At 37.7% G+C, this 17281-nt stretch overlaps 1 protein-coding gene across 12 annotated transcripts in view; it reads left to right on the forward strand.

Annotated features, from left to right (window-relative positions):
- CEP63 (centrosomal protein 63) overlaps positions 1 to 17281 on the forward strand; it is a 46960-nt gene that overhangs the window by 26376 nt on the left and 3303 nt on the right. For 10 of the 12 annotated variants that reach the window (XM_046670590.1, XM_046670651.1, XM_046670634.1 and 7 more), the window contains 7 exons: positions 5731 to 5964; positions 6211 to 6350; positions 7151 to 7288; positions 9850 to 9964; positions 10846 to 11043; positions 12402 to 12488; positions 16722 to 16927. In XM_046670590.1, the coding sequence (XP_046526546.1) occupies positions 5731 to 5964; positions 6211 to 6350; positions 7151 to 7288; positions 9850 to 9964; positions 10846 to 11043; positions 12402 to 12488; positions 16722 to 16927 (1118 nt within the window). The remainder of the gene's footprint in view (positions 1 to 5730; positions 5965 to 6210; positions 6351 to 7150; positions 7289 to 9849; positions 9965 to 10845; positions 11044 to 12401; positions 12489 to 16721; positions 16928 to 17281) is intronic. The other 2 variants (XM_046670657.1, XM_046670666.1) reach the window with 1 other exon arrangement.

A 17281-nucleotide genomic window follows, 5' to 3' on the forward strand; every position in this document is an offset into this window, starting at 1 on the left:
GAGCCTTTGGAAAATTAAAGAACGCTCATCATCGCTTCGTTTCACATTGTTCTCAGTAATTTCACTGTCTGGGAAAGTCATTTCCTTGAAGCACCAACGTTACAGACCACGAAGCCGGAGGAAGATTTGACTTCAGCCCCCACTCCCAGCCCCTTCCCACCTCTCACATGTTCGATGCCCGACCTTGGCTTTTGTTTCATCTCCCTGATGTAGATTGCCTTCTTAATTCTCTTTACTTTTAACCACCTCTGCTCTGTTGTCAATAGAATTCCACCCACTTCAATAGAATAGTTAGAATGCTACAAGTTAGATTAATGAGAGGAAGTTCTGGTTTCTGGTTCGAAAAATTAGTGGCAGTGATTAGGACAAAAAAAAAAGGTTCAAAAAATGTATTAGCCTTAAAATACCTCCAATGCCAGGTATTTAAGAAAAATAATCATTATTTTATAAGTAGTATATATGGTTATTTCTGACTTTCTTAGTATTGGAAGAGGTATTCTGGAGATATTGCTGTGCAGCTCTGTCCAATAGAAATATAAGGAGAGTCACATACGTAGTTTAAATTTTTTTAGCAGTCACATTAAGAAAGTAAAAAGAAACAGGTGGAATTAGTATATTTTATTTAACCCAACATATCAAAAATATTATCATTACAGTATTTACATTTTTGTTTCTTTAATTGAGTCTTTGAAATCCAGTGTGTATTTTACACTTTGAGTACATCTTAATTCGGATTAGCCACAAGTCAGATGCTCACTAGCCACACGTGACCAGTGACTGCCATATTGGACAGCACAGGCCTAGTGTATGAATTCTAGTTACTGAAAATTTAGAATTTGTACTTGGCATGATTATGTACTTTTCACTATGCTTAAAAACACTTTGTATTTTTGTGTCACTAAAACAGTGAATCAATAAAAGAAGGCGATGTTCTTGATTCTTCAAAACCAAGAAGTTGGTTAGTTTTTAAGTGTCAAATCTAGACTCACTGGTTAAACTAGTATAACTTCAACATTGGGTTTACTCTGAGATCACAGATTTTTAACTGAAGGGTATTAAATAGCTATTGCAGCGTTAAAAAGACAATGGGAGTGTTTTGCAATTGTGTATTGTCTTTCATCCTCAGTGTCCATTGGGCAGTGGTTTTCTAGCTGTGTTCTGCCAAGCCCCAGGGCTGCTGTGTGGGTGAAGCCAGGGTTGGGGAGGTTCTGCAAGCCGAGTTTCAGCCCTTTTCTCCTTCTCACTCTCGCCCAGTCTCTTCAATTATTTATTCTGCACAGGATTCTGTATAAGATTTCCTCTTGGGGAAAAAAAGTTTATATTGTATTTTAAAAATTTGGAGACAGTTGCATGCTTCGCAGTTACTCTTGTGGATCTAAACCTATTTGATGTTCTTCTTTCTTGCTATTGTAGGAATCTGGTAAAAAAAAAAAGTTTGATTTTTTACACCAGAACCTTGATCTGTAGTTTATACAAACACCATTTGTCTGTCTCTTCGCCTTTCTCCTCCCACCCTCTCCGTAGCTCACTGGCATTATTGACCATCTACTTTATGTGACTACAGTATGGAATTTGGCCCTGTACTGTATATAATAAAATCGTTAAATCTGCACAGAGTTCCCAGAGACATTTCCACTTTAATTTCTAAAATAAAATTGTGTATCTTTACCTTTTAAAAATATTTAGAATAAGAGGAGTTTTCCTTACCCAGATGATTTGTGTCCATCTTCCGTGTGTAGGTGAAGAATAGGATGCTGGAGTAAAACTTTTGAAACCTAGGAAGTTGGGAGCTGAAAACCAGTGTGCTTAGGATGCAGAGCCTAAAAATTGTCTATGTCTGCAGGAACTATATACTACAGGTCTGTGAGACTTGCTAATTGCTTTAACCATCAGTAGATACATCATTGAAAGAAACTAATTTGAGATGCACTATATTTGGTTAAATCTTTTAGCGCAGGGAATGTCCAAAAATTGATGATGGAGCCAATCCCTCCTCCCTCCGAACACCTTTTTCTTCAAGGAACAAAATTCCACATTTCCCTTCCTCCAACTCCCCCCTCCCCAGTTTAAACATTTTGTCATCAGTTTGAATCATCTGAATATGTATGTTTATAATATATCTGAAAAGAAATTTAGAATAATTGACCACATGCAACATCTTCTTGGGTGGGCAGAGGGGAGAATTTGACTTGCAAATTTAAGAAGTTTAGTGATTTTAAAAAAATTTTTTTTTTTTTTTTTTTTTTTTGATCACATGTCCCTTTATTCATCGATGCACACATGCAGGGAGAGGGGAGTCAGAAGGAGGAAATCAGGAGGCTTGAACTCCCTTGGAAGGGCTTGTGGTGTTTTCATTGTCTTAAGGAGAGACCAGCTCCGTGGCCAAGTGGTTGAGTTCGTGCCCTCTGCTTCGGTGGCCTGGGGTTTGCCGGTTCAGATCCTGGGTGCAGACATGGCACCACTCATTGGGCCAGGCTGGGGTGGTGTAAAAAATTTTAATTTCTGAACTTTCATAAGAAATACAATAATGCATTACAGTTCCTATTTCCTATATTTTAAACAGGAGATAAATTCAGTTTTTCCATATGATGACTCCTGAGTGCAGTTAAACTTCTGCATAAGGAGATAGAATAATGCAGCTGTCTTTTCAATAGGTGGGCAGGTCTCTTCTCCTGAGGAATCCCTTTACTCTCTCAATTCCTTCTTACCCCTCTTTCCTAAGATATTTATCATATAAATGTTTTTATGACTTTATTTTTTTAGAGCAGTTTTAGGTTTACAACAAAATTGAGAGGGAGGCACAGAGGTTTTCTGTGTACTCTCACATATGCACAGCCTCCCCATTATCAACATCACTCACCAGAATAGTACATTCGTTACCAAGCATGAACCTACGTTGACACATCATAATCACCCGAAGACCATAGTTTACCTTAGGGTTCACTTTTGGTGTTATACAGTCTTTGGGTTTGGGCAAATGTATAATGCTATATATTCATCATTATAACATCATACAGAGTATTTTTACTGCCCTAAAATTCCTCTGTCCTCTGCCTATTCATCTCTCCCCTGCCCCCTTCACTATAATCACTGATCTTTTTATTGTGTCTATAGTTTTGCCTTTTCTAAAATGTTTTCTATTTGGAATCATGTATAATATAGCCTTTTCAGATTGACTTCTTTCACTTAGTAATATGCGTTTAAAGTTCCCTCATGTCTCTTCATGGCTTGATAGTTCATTTCTTTTTAGCACTAAATAATACGCCATTGTCTGGATGTACCACAGCTTGTTTATCCACTCACCCACTGGAGGACGTCTTGGCTGCTTCCAGGTTTTGGCAATTATGAATAAAACTGCTATAAACATCCATGTGCAGGTTTTTATGTGGACATATGTTTTCCGCTCCTTTGGGTAAATACCAAGAAGTGCGATTGCTGGATCGTATGGTAAGAACATGTTAAGTTTTATAAGAGAACACCAAACTGTCTTCCAAAGAGCCTCTGTCATTCTGCATTCCCACCAGCAATGTGTGAGAGTTCCTGTTGCTCCACATCATCGCCAGAGTTTGGTGTCATTGTTTCAGATTTTGGCCATTCTAATAGGTGTATAATTGTTTTAACTTGCATTTCTCTTATGACAGAGATCATTTTTTTATATGTTTATTTGTTGTCTGTATATCTTCTTTGGTAAAATGCCTGTTCAGGTCTTTGGCCCATTTTTTAATAGGGTTGTTTGTTCTCTTATTGTTGAGTTTTACGAGCTCTTTTTTTACTTTGTGCAACAGTCCTTTATTACGTGTGTCTTTTGCAAGTATTTTCTCCCAGTCTGTGGCTTGTCTTCTCATTCTCTTGACATTGTCTTTTGCAGAGCAGAAGTTTTTAATTTTAATGAAGCTCAGTTTATCAATTATTTCTTTCAGGGATCATGTCTTTGGTGTCATATCTAGAAAGGCAAAAGGCATTGCTATACCCAGAATTATCCAGGTTTGCTCCTGTGTCATCTTCCAGAAGTTTTATAGTTTTGCATTTTACATTTAAGTCTATAATCTATTTTGAGTTAATTTTTTGGAAGGTGTAAGGTCTTTGTCTAGATTCATTTTTTTCGCATGTGGATGTCCAGTTGTTCCAGCACCGTTTGTTGAAGAGACTGTCTGGGCTCCATTTTGTTGGCTTTGCTCTTTTGTCAAAGATCAACTGACTATATTTATAGGCGTCTATTTCTGGACTCTCTATTCTGTTCCATTGATCTACTTGTGTATTCTTTCACCAGTACTGCACTGTCTCGATTCCTGTAGCTTTCTAGCAAGTCTAGAAGCCAGGTAGTGTCAGTCATCCAAGTTTGTTCCCCTCTTTCAATATTACATTGGCTATACTGAGTCTTTTGCCTCTCTGTATAAACTTTAGAATCAGTCTGTTGATGTCCATAAAATAACTTGTAGGGATTGTGTTGAATCCATAGATCACATTGGGAAACACTGACATCTTGACAATATTGAGTCTTCCTATCCATGAACACTGAATATCTCCCCATCTGTTTAGTAGTTCTTCTTCTTCTTCTTTTTTAATTCTTCTTCTCCCCAAAGCCCCGCAGTACATAGTTGTATATTTTAGTTGTGGATCCTTCTAGTTGTGGCATGTGGGACGCCGCCTCAACATGGCCTGATGAGCGGTGCTGTGTCCGCACCCAGGATCTGAACCAGCAAAACCCTGGGCCACTGAAGCGGAGCACTGGAACTTAACACTTAGCCACGGGGCCAACCCCTAGTTCTTCTTTGATTTCATTCATCAGAGTTTTGTAGTTTTTATTTATTTATTTAATTTTTTTGTGAGGGAGATTTGCCCTGAGCTAACATCCATTGCCAAACCTCCTCTTTATTTTGCTTGAGGAAGATTGGCCCTGAGATAACATTTGTGCCAGTCGTCCTTTACTTTGTATATGTGATGCCTGCACAGCGTGGCTGATGAATGAAGTAGGTCTGCACCTGGGATCCAAACCTGCACACCTGGGCTGCTGAAGCGGAGTGCACAGGACTTTAACCACTCAGCCGTGGGGCCAGCCCTGTAGTTTTCTTCATATAGATCTTGTACATATTTTGTTGGATTTATCCTTAAGTATTTAATTTTTTTAAGAGTTAATGTAAATGGTATTGTGTTTTTGGTTTAAATTCCACATGTTCATTTTTGGTATATAAGAAAGTGATTGACTTTTTGTTTATTAACCTTGTATCTGCAACATTGCTATAATTGCTTATTAATTCCAAGAGGATTTTTTGTTGATTCTTTCAGATTTTCTATATAGACAATCATGTTATCTGTGAACAAAGACAGTTTTATGTCTTCCTTCCCAATCTCTATACCTTTCATTTCCTTTTCTTGCTTATTGCATTAACAAGGACATCCAGTGTGATGTTGAAAAGGAGTGGTGAGTGGGGACATCTTTGCCTTGTACCTGATCTTAGTGGGAAAGCTTTGAGTTTCTCACCATTAAGTGTGATGTTAGCTGTGTGGTTTTTGTAGATGGTCTTTATTAAGTTGAGAAAGTTCCCCTCTATTCCTAGTTTTTATCATGAGGGTTTTTTTAAAATCATGTATGGGTTATTATATTTTTTTAATGAGTGAATGCTTTATGTTTTTATAGAAGTAAAACTCAAGTTCATTGTAGTCTTCCTTATTCATTGGTTATTCTTTTATCATTTCACTTTTACCTATTGATAATCTGTGTGTTTCTAGGCTCAGCTGGCCAATAGGAAACAGAAGTTAGAGTCTGTGGAGCTGTCCAGCCAGTCGGAAATTCAGCACCTGAGCAGCAAGCTGGAGCGGGCCAACGACACTATCTGTGCCAATGAGTTGGAAATAGAGCGCCTCACCATGAGGATCAATGACTTGGTTGGAACTAACATGACTGTTATGCAACAGCAGCAGCAAAAAGAAGAAAAATTGAGGGAATCTGAAAAACTGTTAGCGGTGTGTTTTAAAATTACTATAATTGGGGAAATGTGTGTATGCATGTTTCAAGAGAAAATAATTAGCTTAGAATTAGGTTCTAAAATCTATTGTTTCTTCCCTACCTTGTAGCCAATGGATCAGAGATTGATAGCCTTATTAATATTGTGTCTGTTGTCTAACTTAGAGTCTGACTCCCTGGCTTCCTTTTCTCATGAAATAGAAAAATTGTAATAACATCCGACTTTTTTCCTGAGTATTTTGCAGGTTCTGCAAGAAGAACAGAGAGAATTGAAGGCAACTCTTCAGTCTCAAGAAAATTTCATCCTTGAAGAAAGAATGGAGAAGGAGAAGCTACAAGCAAAATTAAAGGCAACTGACACTGAACATACAATAGAGGCCATAAGGTATATTTAATTGGAAATCTTAGCCACTTGGTGGTTTGGCATTGAGCACCAGTTTTAATATTGCATATTCATAATTTTGTGTTTCATCATATTATGGGGTTTTCTTTTACAGTTTTAATTTCTGAGTTAAATTTTTATAGTGTTAAAAAAATTTTGTGTTTAGTTTTTTCTACCTCCAGTTTGGATCTCTAACCAAGAGACTCTGATGTTTAGAAAGTTAAAAACCCCTTGGTCAATCCATATCCTTGGTGAAACTCCGAATGTGAAAGAAATTGTAGTCCACATCTCCTGGAGGCCTCCCTGCCTTGGGAGAATAGGTCATGATTAGTAGCTACTTATCATCAATGTCATCAATAAGCAGCTTTTGAGATAACCCTTGTAAAAAAAATTCCTAAAACTAATTTTATTTCTATATGTGAATTATTGCTGTGAGGTTTGTGGTGGAAAGTAGGAGAAGGAGCTGTGTTCTTTTCACTTGATTTAAGTCTGCTGCACATTTCTCTTCTTGCCAGAACTCTCCTGTAACTTTTTAGTTTCTTTGACTCAAGGTATCAAGTGTCAAGAAGTGATTTTTGTCCTTTTGTCTTTTTCCCTTGAAAAAGAGGCCAAATTACAGTTAAATAAGGAGTAAACTGCTGCTGACTTTTTCGAGAAGCATCATCTCTTGCCTCTTTACTCTTTTCGTAAAGCAGGAGACAAACTGAAGAGTTCCAAAGAACACTTGGGAAATATGAAGGGGTTGCGCATTATTGTTGTTTGCAAAGATAAAGGGCGTTTAACAGTCCTGTGTCCTTTCACAGGTCACTGGAGGAGGCTCAGGCAGAAAGGAGGTACAGCTCTCAAGGGCAGGGGGGCTTAGACAACGTGCTCTCCCAGCTGGATCTTACCCATACAAGTGAAGAAATTCTGCAGGCAGAGGTGACTCGTCTGGAAGGCAGGTAGATAATTATATACACTTTTTCAAAAATGTTCAAGTTTAAAAAATGATTTTTCATCAGCATATTGATAAAGTAAACTAATATAGTAGTTTTACTGAAAAAGTAAGTTTTTTTCTCTGGTGTCCACAAATGGCCTAACCTCTTATTTCATTGAGAAAACAGAAGCAATTAAAGAAGAACTTCCTAATCTTTTTCCCACCAAATCGACCAGGCCGCCTGCGTCTTTGCTCATAATCGGCTACAGTGGATGCACTGGTGGATGCTGTGTCTGTGCTCCTGCGACTCCACTTGTGTACTGTTTCTACAGTTTTTCTTTCTTCTTTTATCTCATAAACTTCTTTCTTCCTGCTAAATCATTTCCAGTGGTATAAAATATGCTTTAATATTTCTCATCTTGGGAAAAATATTAAAACTTTCCATTAATCTTATATCCACATCAAGTTACTTCCATATTTCTCTGCTCTCCTTCAAAACCAAATTCTTCTAAAGAGTCGCCTATACTGACCATCTCTACTTCACCTCTGCCTGCGTGGCACTGCCTCCATCAGGCTTTCCTGTCTACCAACCGCCCCCCTGGAGCTGCTCTCGGCCAGGTCACATGGGACACATGGTGCACCTTCCTTCTGCTTGAGTGCTGTTGATATTTCCTTGGGCGTTAACTGAATCCTGGCTTACGCTCTACCATGCCCAGCTCACTTGTATTGCTGTCATACTTGTGAACATCTTTTGTTTTTCATACCTCTAAACTTTTTGACTAGGCAGAGTTTGATATTTTGTTTTGAACATGAATCATGATTATTTGTACACTAACATTCCTGTAAAATGTAAAAGATGAAATACATAAACTATTGGTCTTTAGACAAAGAACAAAAAAATTGCCATTTTACACTTTTAAAAGTTTATCTTTAAGCAATACATTTTTTATTTTTACTTTTCTTTCTGTTTTTGGAAACCACTAAATATTTTCTGTACATATGAAATATACATGCATACACATAGATACACAGTTTTTGCTTTATTTCTTTTTCACTTTGGGATACTTACGATATTCTTGGTTATCATTATTGAGATATACACGCACACTTTAGATTGAGTAAAATGAAGTTTATTATTCCTTTTTGACATTAGAACCTAAAATTTACATTTTTATTATAGATTTTCCACTGATTGGCTTTTTAGTAATCTTTTACTGTGCTCTCATCAGGCTCGGAAAACATCTCTTGTTTCTGATTTCCAGTGTGACCTTGGACACTGTAGCCTCCCTAGGCCCCCATTTTCCCATCTGTCCATAGGGCAAGATTATCTCGGATTTTTCTTTTGTCTACCTTAGTGTTTGACACATCGGTAATCACATAGTAAGTGCCAAATAAATGAGCATTCTAGGATTTTTAGAAATAGGTAAAATTGGAAGAAATACATACAAACACCAGTGTTCAATATAAAACAATGACTTTAAAAAATTATTCCTTTGTATCAAAATGCAGGTAGAAAATGTACCCTTTTAGACAGTTTGTGGTGTTCAGTTTGAACAAAGTATTCTTTAAAACAAGAACTGGAGGAATTTAAGTGATTGTGTTTGTGCTGTGTTGCGAAGATGGTGTTTTTAGTGATAGCTTCTCTGGTAAGCTGACTGTGTGGTTGAAACAATCTAGGTGGTTATTAAGCATTTATTGAGCGATCTAGAACCAGAGGATGCAGGAGCTGAGGGAGTGATGGACAAGGTTGGAGGGAGATAAGAAGTGAAACACATTATTTTAATCATAGAATTTGTAGTTTGAGAGACAAAATATATACATTAAAGGGCCTGAAAGCAATTTAAAGTAGAAAATTCTAGAAAATTTCTACATTCAAGCTATAAAAATTAAAAATAAACTGTATTGAAGGTGATTAGGGGAGTGAGGGTGGGGTAGCTCTGTCAGGTGAATGCTGGTCTGATTCTTGAAAGGGTGTTGACCATCCATTGCCCGCTGGGAGGGGAAGGTGCTTTGTGGTCAAGGGGGTGGTATATGAAGAGACGACGTCAGGCATAGCAAATGGCACATGGCAGACAGTAAAGCCTATCGATTTAGAAGCAAAAGGTTTTATTAATAGAAATGAGCAGTGAGATAAGACAAGTGTAGTGCCCCTGAGGTTCTTCTATGTGATGAGAGATTGATTCTTAAATAAGGGTGACAAGTTGGAAACTCTTTAAAGAAGATTATTCTGGCAGCTGTGTGTAGGATGGAATTGTAATTAAGTGTAGTAAAGATTGGGATTATGATGGCAGCTTCTGTACAAGTAGAGAGAAAAAATTAGCTAAATTGCTGTAATCTTCAGAATTTTGTAACCAGTTAAATTTTAAAGGGAAGGAAAGACTATCGGTAAACACAGAAATCAAAAGTATCTTCAAAATTTGAATAGATTTAGCTTTCTCTAATAAGAAAGTTGGAAACGAGCTTTAATTTGGAGTGAGAGGTGAGGTTTAAGATATTTCTTGGACATCAAGAAGATAGGTTAGATAATTCCATTTGTGGCTTTCAGTGTTTTTCTTTTAAGTATGTGGTCTTATTTTTTTCGTACAGCTTGGAATCTGTGAGTACAACATGTAAACAGCTGAGCCAAGAACTAATGGAAAAATATGAAGAATTGAAGAAGATGGAAGTGTATAACAATGAGTACAGGGCAGAGATCAAGAAGGTAAAAATTGGCATGCCAGGGATCACAAAGTTGTGTGTATTTATGGACTGAGCTGTGGGCTGGAAGGTTATAGGCGTTATATCTAAGGAGAGAAGTGTGTAGTCCAAAGGGCCACTTGATACTCAGGAGTAGACGAGCACCTGGAATGTGTCTAGGAAAAGTGTCTGTCTTTGTCATCCTCAGGGATGCCATGTAAATATTTTCAAGATAATTGAATCCTGCCCCCTTTGAAAACTCTAAAACTTTATTTTAAACGTGTTTTAAGGCAACGCTTTCTAAAAGGTGTACATTTTCTTGCTTGCAAAAAGATGTTTTATATGAGCTATCATTGACTAAAGATGGTTATGGGTATGTATTCTCTTCTGTGCTGTGGTCTAGTTAATACCTTCGTTGACTGTTGAGGTTTACAGAGCTGTTTGTCTCTACGTTATGGGCCCTCACTGTCCTGTGTGCGGACTCGTATTTTTTTATCTCTTCTTTGAGATTACTCTAGCCCCTTTCTTCTTCTCATCTTTCTCTTATCTTCTGTGGACCAGGAAACCATATAAGCAAAATTTTTAGCTTTGCAACTAAAAAAAGTATGAAAATCACTGGTGCTGTCCTCTAAATAATGTGTCCATGGACTTTGATGCTGGCTCTCAGCATTTGGATAACGCATCTCTCCCTGACGTGAGATCTAATAAATGATTGTGGGTATAAACACCTGACCTTCAGCACAGATATGCAGCTTGGTAAATTGATAGTTTCCTGCATATTTAATCTAGGAAAAGATTCATGTCTGAGGTAAGGTAAAAATTACCTTATTATTTTAACTATTAATATATTTTCTTATCTAATGCTTTCTCATAATTTTTCATGCTTTCCTTTCTGTTTCTTTGTAGTTGAAAGATCAGATTTTACAGACTGAACAAAGTTACAGTTCTGCTCTAGAAGGAATGAAGTTGGAAATCTCCCAACTCACTCGGGAGTTACATCAGCGAGATATCACTATTGCCTCCACCAAAAGTTCTTCCTCCGACATGGAAAAGCGACTCAAAGCAGAGATACAAAAGGCGGAAGAAAAAGCCGTAGAGCGTGAGGTGACGCTTGAACAAAAACTCTTCTAATTTAAAGTTTGTTTCTGAAGATTGAGTTTATTAAAAATATAATTTCCACAGTATTTAATTAGACACCTGCTTCGGGTGAGAGTATGCTGGTGAACAAGCATTCTAGTGAGGCTTGGTGGGGAGGTGAGAGTGGATACAGACATGCAGAGAGACTGTTTCTGTGATGTGTGGTGACAGACTAGAGTTCCAGGGGCAAGTGGCAGGGATGAGACAGGAAAGCAGGGACCAGCTCCTGAGGGGCCCTGTCAGCCACATAGAGGAGTTTAGTGTTGTCCTGAAGTCAGTAGAGAATGGCTTTAAGCGGGATAAAAGGTCTCTGTGGTCATCACATGGGGAAGAAGCAAGGACACAAAGAGACAACTCAGCGCTATTTCACCAATAAGATGGTGGCCTGAGTGGGGGGCAAGGGTGGTAGAGGGAAAGGGATGAACTCTGGAGATATTTGACTGGTAAAATTGACTGGGCTTTGTATTTGGTTGGATGGAGAGCAGGAGTTGCACAGAATTAGGAAAAGATGTCACTCAATTCCAACTCGGGCAACTAAGTGGAAAGTGATGCTCTTTAGTGCAATAGAGAAAAGGTAGGGAGGTTTGGGGAGAATGCTGAATTTGTATGAAAAGTACAGAAAATAGGGAAGCCAGTGGAGGGCACCTTGGTTTGGCACATTTGATTTGAGATAAAGGCTGGATTTTCATATGGAAATATCTAATATTCAGTTCCACAGATGGCCTGGGGTGCAAGATTGAAATCAGAGTTGGATTGAGCTGGAAGTCTGCATGAAACTGGCATTTGAAACAGCCCGAGGGACTTAGAGATTCTGATGAGAAAGCATAGAGTGTGAAGAGCAGAGGCTTGAACCAAACTTAGGATACTACTCATTTAGGGTAAAAAAGGGTTAGAGTGGAGCTAAAAAAGAAAAAGTAGCAGTAAGGAAGGAAATGACATAGTTTTCACTGAGGAAGCAGGAAGCCAAGAAGGCAGGAATCTTTTTAAGTAGGACTGGTCAAGCAAAAAAGCTAAGGAGAATGAGGACTGAAACAAATTAATATACTGTGAAAGGAGTGCAATACATGATGTTGGAGGTAGAAGCCAAATTAGAGGATTGCGGTTTGGGATTTACCAGTGAACTGATTCATCCTCTTAGAGTATTTTAATTACGTGTCTGTTAATTCATCTCGAAACACCTTTTTAAAAAATATTTTCAGAAAATATTTATGTATATATCAATGAAGAATGTAACTTTGCTTACTGAAAATTACATGCACAAAGATTTTTGTAAGATGCATTTGATTTGTTATGTTTTTGTTTGTTTTCTGCTTTTCCCTTCTCAGGAGATTTTGGATCAGCTGGAGTCACTCAAGTTGGAAAATCGTCATCTTTCTGAAATGGTGATGAAATTGAAATTGGGTTTACATGAGGTACATAAATAGAAACTTAAGTTTTTCTACTATCTAAGCCTTTAAACAGATCACTTTGTAAATACTCATATTGTAAAGAGAGAATTAAGATCAAACTATGGAATGATCCTTTGCAGAAACTTTCTCAAAAAAAGAAGTCAAGACAATGATAGAAATGAACAAAATATGAATCTCCACTCCAGCAATTGGAAGATATTTTTTATATTGTGTATGTGATAAAATACATGTACAGTCTGTGTTCTTAATAGGGAGAATGTATTTAAAGGGCTTAGCACAGTGCCTGGCATTTATTAGTGTGCAATAAATGTTAGAAGCTGTTATTATTATTGTAATTATTATGTTCACAATATCTTTTCATTATAAAGTATATCATCTTTTAAATAATTCAGTTTTAATTATATTTATACAAGATATAATTCATTTAATCAAATATTCTAGAATCTCTTATGTTCAAAGTATTTTAGTAGACTGTACACAAGAAAGAATAAGATAGGATTATTGACTTTAAGAGATTGAAAGTAATCCAGCAGGGAAGATGAGAAATGTGGACAAACTCCTGTGAAACCAGAGAGAGTGTGAGTAGCTAACAGTGAATCAAAGAGTGCCGATGCTCTTTTAACTATTTTTTTATAAAATTTTTATAATTTGCAAAATGTTCCATCTATTCTGAGCCATCTTTTCTTGATGTAGGTCAAATGCCCAAAGATTGTAGAAATTCTTTTTTTCTGTACTTCCAGAGAGTATGTGCCTCTGAAGATGCATAGTTACACAATCCCCCTATTTGCTCCCAAGTAGTTCTGATTTCCTAATTACAGATTATGGGGGCTGGGGTGGGAGAAAGTGCAAATGCTAGATGAATACTTTATTTCAACTAAAAGAAAATATGGGGCATGACTTTTATAATCTTTTGGGAAGGTAAGATTCTCTTAGCATCATGAAACCATAAAGAATTTTACAACATAAAAATGTAAAATTTCTGGATAGAAAAAGACCCCATAAAAAAAGACTTAAGAGACTAGGGGAAAACAATCTCTAAACAGACAAAAGATTATTATAAAATATTAGTATATGGGGAATTCCTACAAAGATAGTAAAAAGATAATTCAGTAGAAAAATGGGCAAAGGACATAAGGAGATAATTCATAGAAGTAATACAAAAATCCAGTAAACAAGGAAAGCTGCTCAACCTCCCTAATAATCAAAACAAAATAAACATTCTTTTGCTAATTAGATTGACAATGATTTTTGAAAACTAATGTAGCCAGTGCTGGCACAGTTATAGGGAAACAGCCTTGCTCATGTTCTGTTGATGAGAAAGTGAACTGATAGAGCCTTTCTAGAGGACAGTTTAGCAATATCCATCAAACTTGTAAATATGTTTAGTCTATAATCTCCTCAGTCATGTGCGTTTCTGATTTTGATAGTCATTGCTGAGTAGTTCTCCAGAAAGCCATGTTAGTTTGCATTCCCAAAGAACCCTTCCTATAGGAGCAAATGTGCAAAAATGGTCATTTCATTGTTGTTTGCAATAGCCAAAATTTTGAAATAAACTAAATGTTAATCTGTAGAGGGATGATTAATTTGTGGCTCTCTATAATATGAAATATTATGCTGTCATTGAAGGTGGCAGATGAAAATATGCATCTAATCTTGCTCCCTCCCCAGATCCTCTAAACCTGTAATGAGAGGATTTTTTAAAAAGCACAAACCTACAAGGATGGAAAAAATAGGAGGGGAGACAACAGCTAAACGTTTTGTAAGGGCGGGAGATGATGGATGGATGGAGGGAGGGAGGGTGGGAGGGAAGGAAAATGACTTTATATGCCCTGATAAAGCTAATAGTAAACCGGTAGTGGAGAAAGCCAAGAACCAATCTGATTTACACCACAGAATCTTCAAAAGGCTTAGGATTCGTCAATACCTGATTGAGAGGATCTTACGGAATGATTACCCATTCATATTTAAGAGTTGGGACCTCTCAGGGGCGCTTAAGCCAGACTATGTTCAGAGATTCCATTTAGCTTAATTTCTTCTGAAACCTCCATCTAACAGTGGTTTTACTGTCCTTTCCTTACACAGCCAGATGTGTGCTTGCTATACAGTTTCTCTATTATCTTTCACATTCATTTATCTGTAATTGTTATTAATAAAATAATAAATCTGAGAAAATTTTTAAAGATGCCTGGCAAAGGCAAGCATTATCTTTTTTACAAAAGTGTATTTAGTGACATCAGACATCAAACTCTGGCTGATGAAAATCCTGTCAGCAGTTTAAACTTCCTCTGGTCTTGAAGTTACACACTGTGTGAACATGTTGCACATATTAAGAATAATTATTAGAAAGTAACTTTTTGTGGGCCGACCCGGTGGTGCAGCAGTTAAGTTCGCCCGTTCCACTTCTGAGTGGCCCGGGGTTCTCTGGTTCGGATCGCCGGTGCGGACATGGCACCACTTGGCACACCATGCTGTGGTAGGCATCCCACATATACAGTAGAGGAAGATGGGCATAGATGTTAGCTCAGGGCCAGGCTTCCTCAGCAAAAAGAGGAGGACTGGCAGTAGTTAGCTCAGGGCTAATCTTCCTCAAAAAAACAAAACAAAAAGAAAGTAACTTTTTGCATTTTACCACCTAGGAAGGTGGAATACCTTTACAAATGAATGTTTGGGTTAAATAACTATTTTAATAAAATTAATTATCTTAATAATAAAAGCAATAGCTCTGATAACACAAATTATTTACCACATTTAAAAGATTGACAGTAGTCTACAGCTTAATTCCTATGTCCTGCAAATTTTTTCTTTTTGAGATTTTATTTGGCATTGACAACTTACTAAAAAATTTTTGTAGCTTATTGTCACTACAGGTACACAGATAGCTAAAGGTTGTATTTGAAAGTTTATGTTTTTGTTAGATAAATTCTCTTTGTCAAACCACCCCTTTCTTTTTGGAGGAAGATTAGCCCTGAGCTAACATCCACTGGCAATCCTCCTCTTTCCACTGAGGAAGACTGGCCCTTAGCTAACATCTGTGACCATCTTCCTCTACTTTATGTATGGGACTCCTGCCACAGCATGGCTTGATAAGCAGTGTGTAGGTCTGCACCAGGGATCTGAACTGGTGAACCCCAGGCTGCTGAAGCAGAGTGTGCAAACTTAACCACTGCTCCACGGGACTGGCCACTTTTTATTTATTTATTTTGTGAGGAAGATTGGCCCTGAGCTAACATCTATTGCCAATCTTCCTCTTTTTGCCTGAGGGAGATTGTTGCTGAGGTAACATCTGTGCCAATCTTCCTCCATTTTATGTGGGATGCCACCACTGTGTGGCTTGATGAGCAGTGCAAAGTCCACGCCCGGGATCTAAACCTGCAGACCCCAGGCTGCTGAAGCGGAGTATGTGAACTTAACCACTACACCACCTCAAACCACTCTTGACCCACTTATTTTCAGAGAATTCTTTATAGAAAAGACCAAACTAAATGTCATGTTAAACTCAATAGAAGATTACTGTAATCTCTCAGAATGCTAATGAAAACATTTTGATATTAGAAAAAAATGGTCCAGACTACTGTTTTTTCAAATACTGTATTACCAGGAAACACCTAGAATTGAAGAGCAATAGAATTTATGATGACAGAACCCAGACCAGAGCAGAGCAGTAATTCCCACTTTATACTTGAATGCTGCCTTATCATGTCCAAATTTACTTCACACACGAGAATAGCTGCCAACGTTATGTATAAGTATTTAAGACCAGAGAGTACTTATTTAGAAGTTGTCCCTGCCAGCCAGAGTTCCTTTTCAGAACCTTTTGTTGAAATTTCTGTGTTTGGACTAAGTCTCTCGATTTTCTTCCACGGGTGTTCTGGGGCTCTTCAGCCTTCTCTTTCTTGCAGAACTGGTGGCTGCGATTTTCTTTCTTTTTCCCTGTTTCTGATTCTCACTGTAGCTTTCCTCCGTTCTAGTTCCAGCCTTCCTCCAGCTCCTTGGATATTCCATTGCTCATCGAGAAAGCCCATTGTGCTTCTAACTCCCCACCCCGTTTACTATAAGGAACAGTACCCTTTTCCTCTCTTAGTCTTAAGAGGGCCAAAAACAAATCTTCATTTTTTCCAAAGTCAAGCCATAGATGAACTAATTACAACTAAAAACAATGTGATTTTCCACCAGCAATATCACAGATCACAAGTATTCTTATACAAATTAAGTGACTCGAATATTCTTTTTTATTAGGCAAAAGAGATTTCACTAGCAGACCTCCAGGAGAACTATATTGAGGCCTTAAATAAATTAGTGTCTGAAAATCAACACCTACAGAAAGATTTGATGGATACCAAATCTAAGCTGGAGATTTCTACTCAGATGTGCAGGAAAAACCATGACAGGATCTTTAAACCAACACACAGCAGAGCACCTGAGTTCAAGAATACAGAGTTCAAGTACAATTTCTTCACAGTTTATTTAAAATGTCTCATTGTAATATAATTCTCATTTCTTTGAGAATAATTTCTGACTCACAGAGATTAAGTCTTCCTCAGAGGACTCTGTGTTAATTCTGAGGTACAGTGTGCACAAGTAAACTACTTTAACCTGCTACTCCAGGGTAACGAGTGAAGGGGGTTATGTAGCACTTTAACCTGCTACTCCAGGGTAACGAGGGAAGGGGGTTATGTAGCACTTTAACCTGCTACTCCAGGGTAACGAGGGAAGGGGGTTATGTAGCACTTTAACCTGCTACTCCAGGGCAACGAGGGAAGGGGGTTATGTAGCACTTTAACCTGCTACTCCAGGGT

Source organism: Equus quagga, chromosome 1 (assembly GCF_021613505.1).
Source record: "Equus quagga isolate Etosha38 chromosome 1, UCLA_HA_Equagga_1.0, whole genome shotgun sequence".
NCBI classification, from domain to species: domain Eukaryota; kingdom Metazoa; phylum Chordata; class Mammalia; order Perissodactyla; family Equidae; genus Equus; species Equus quagga.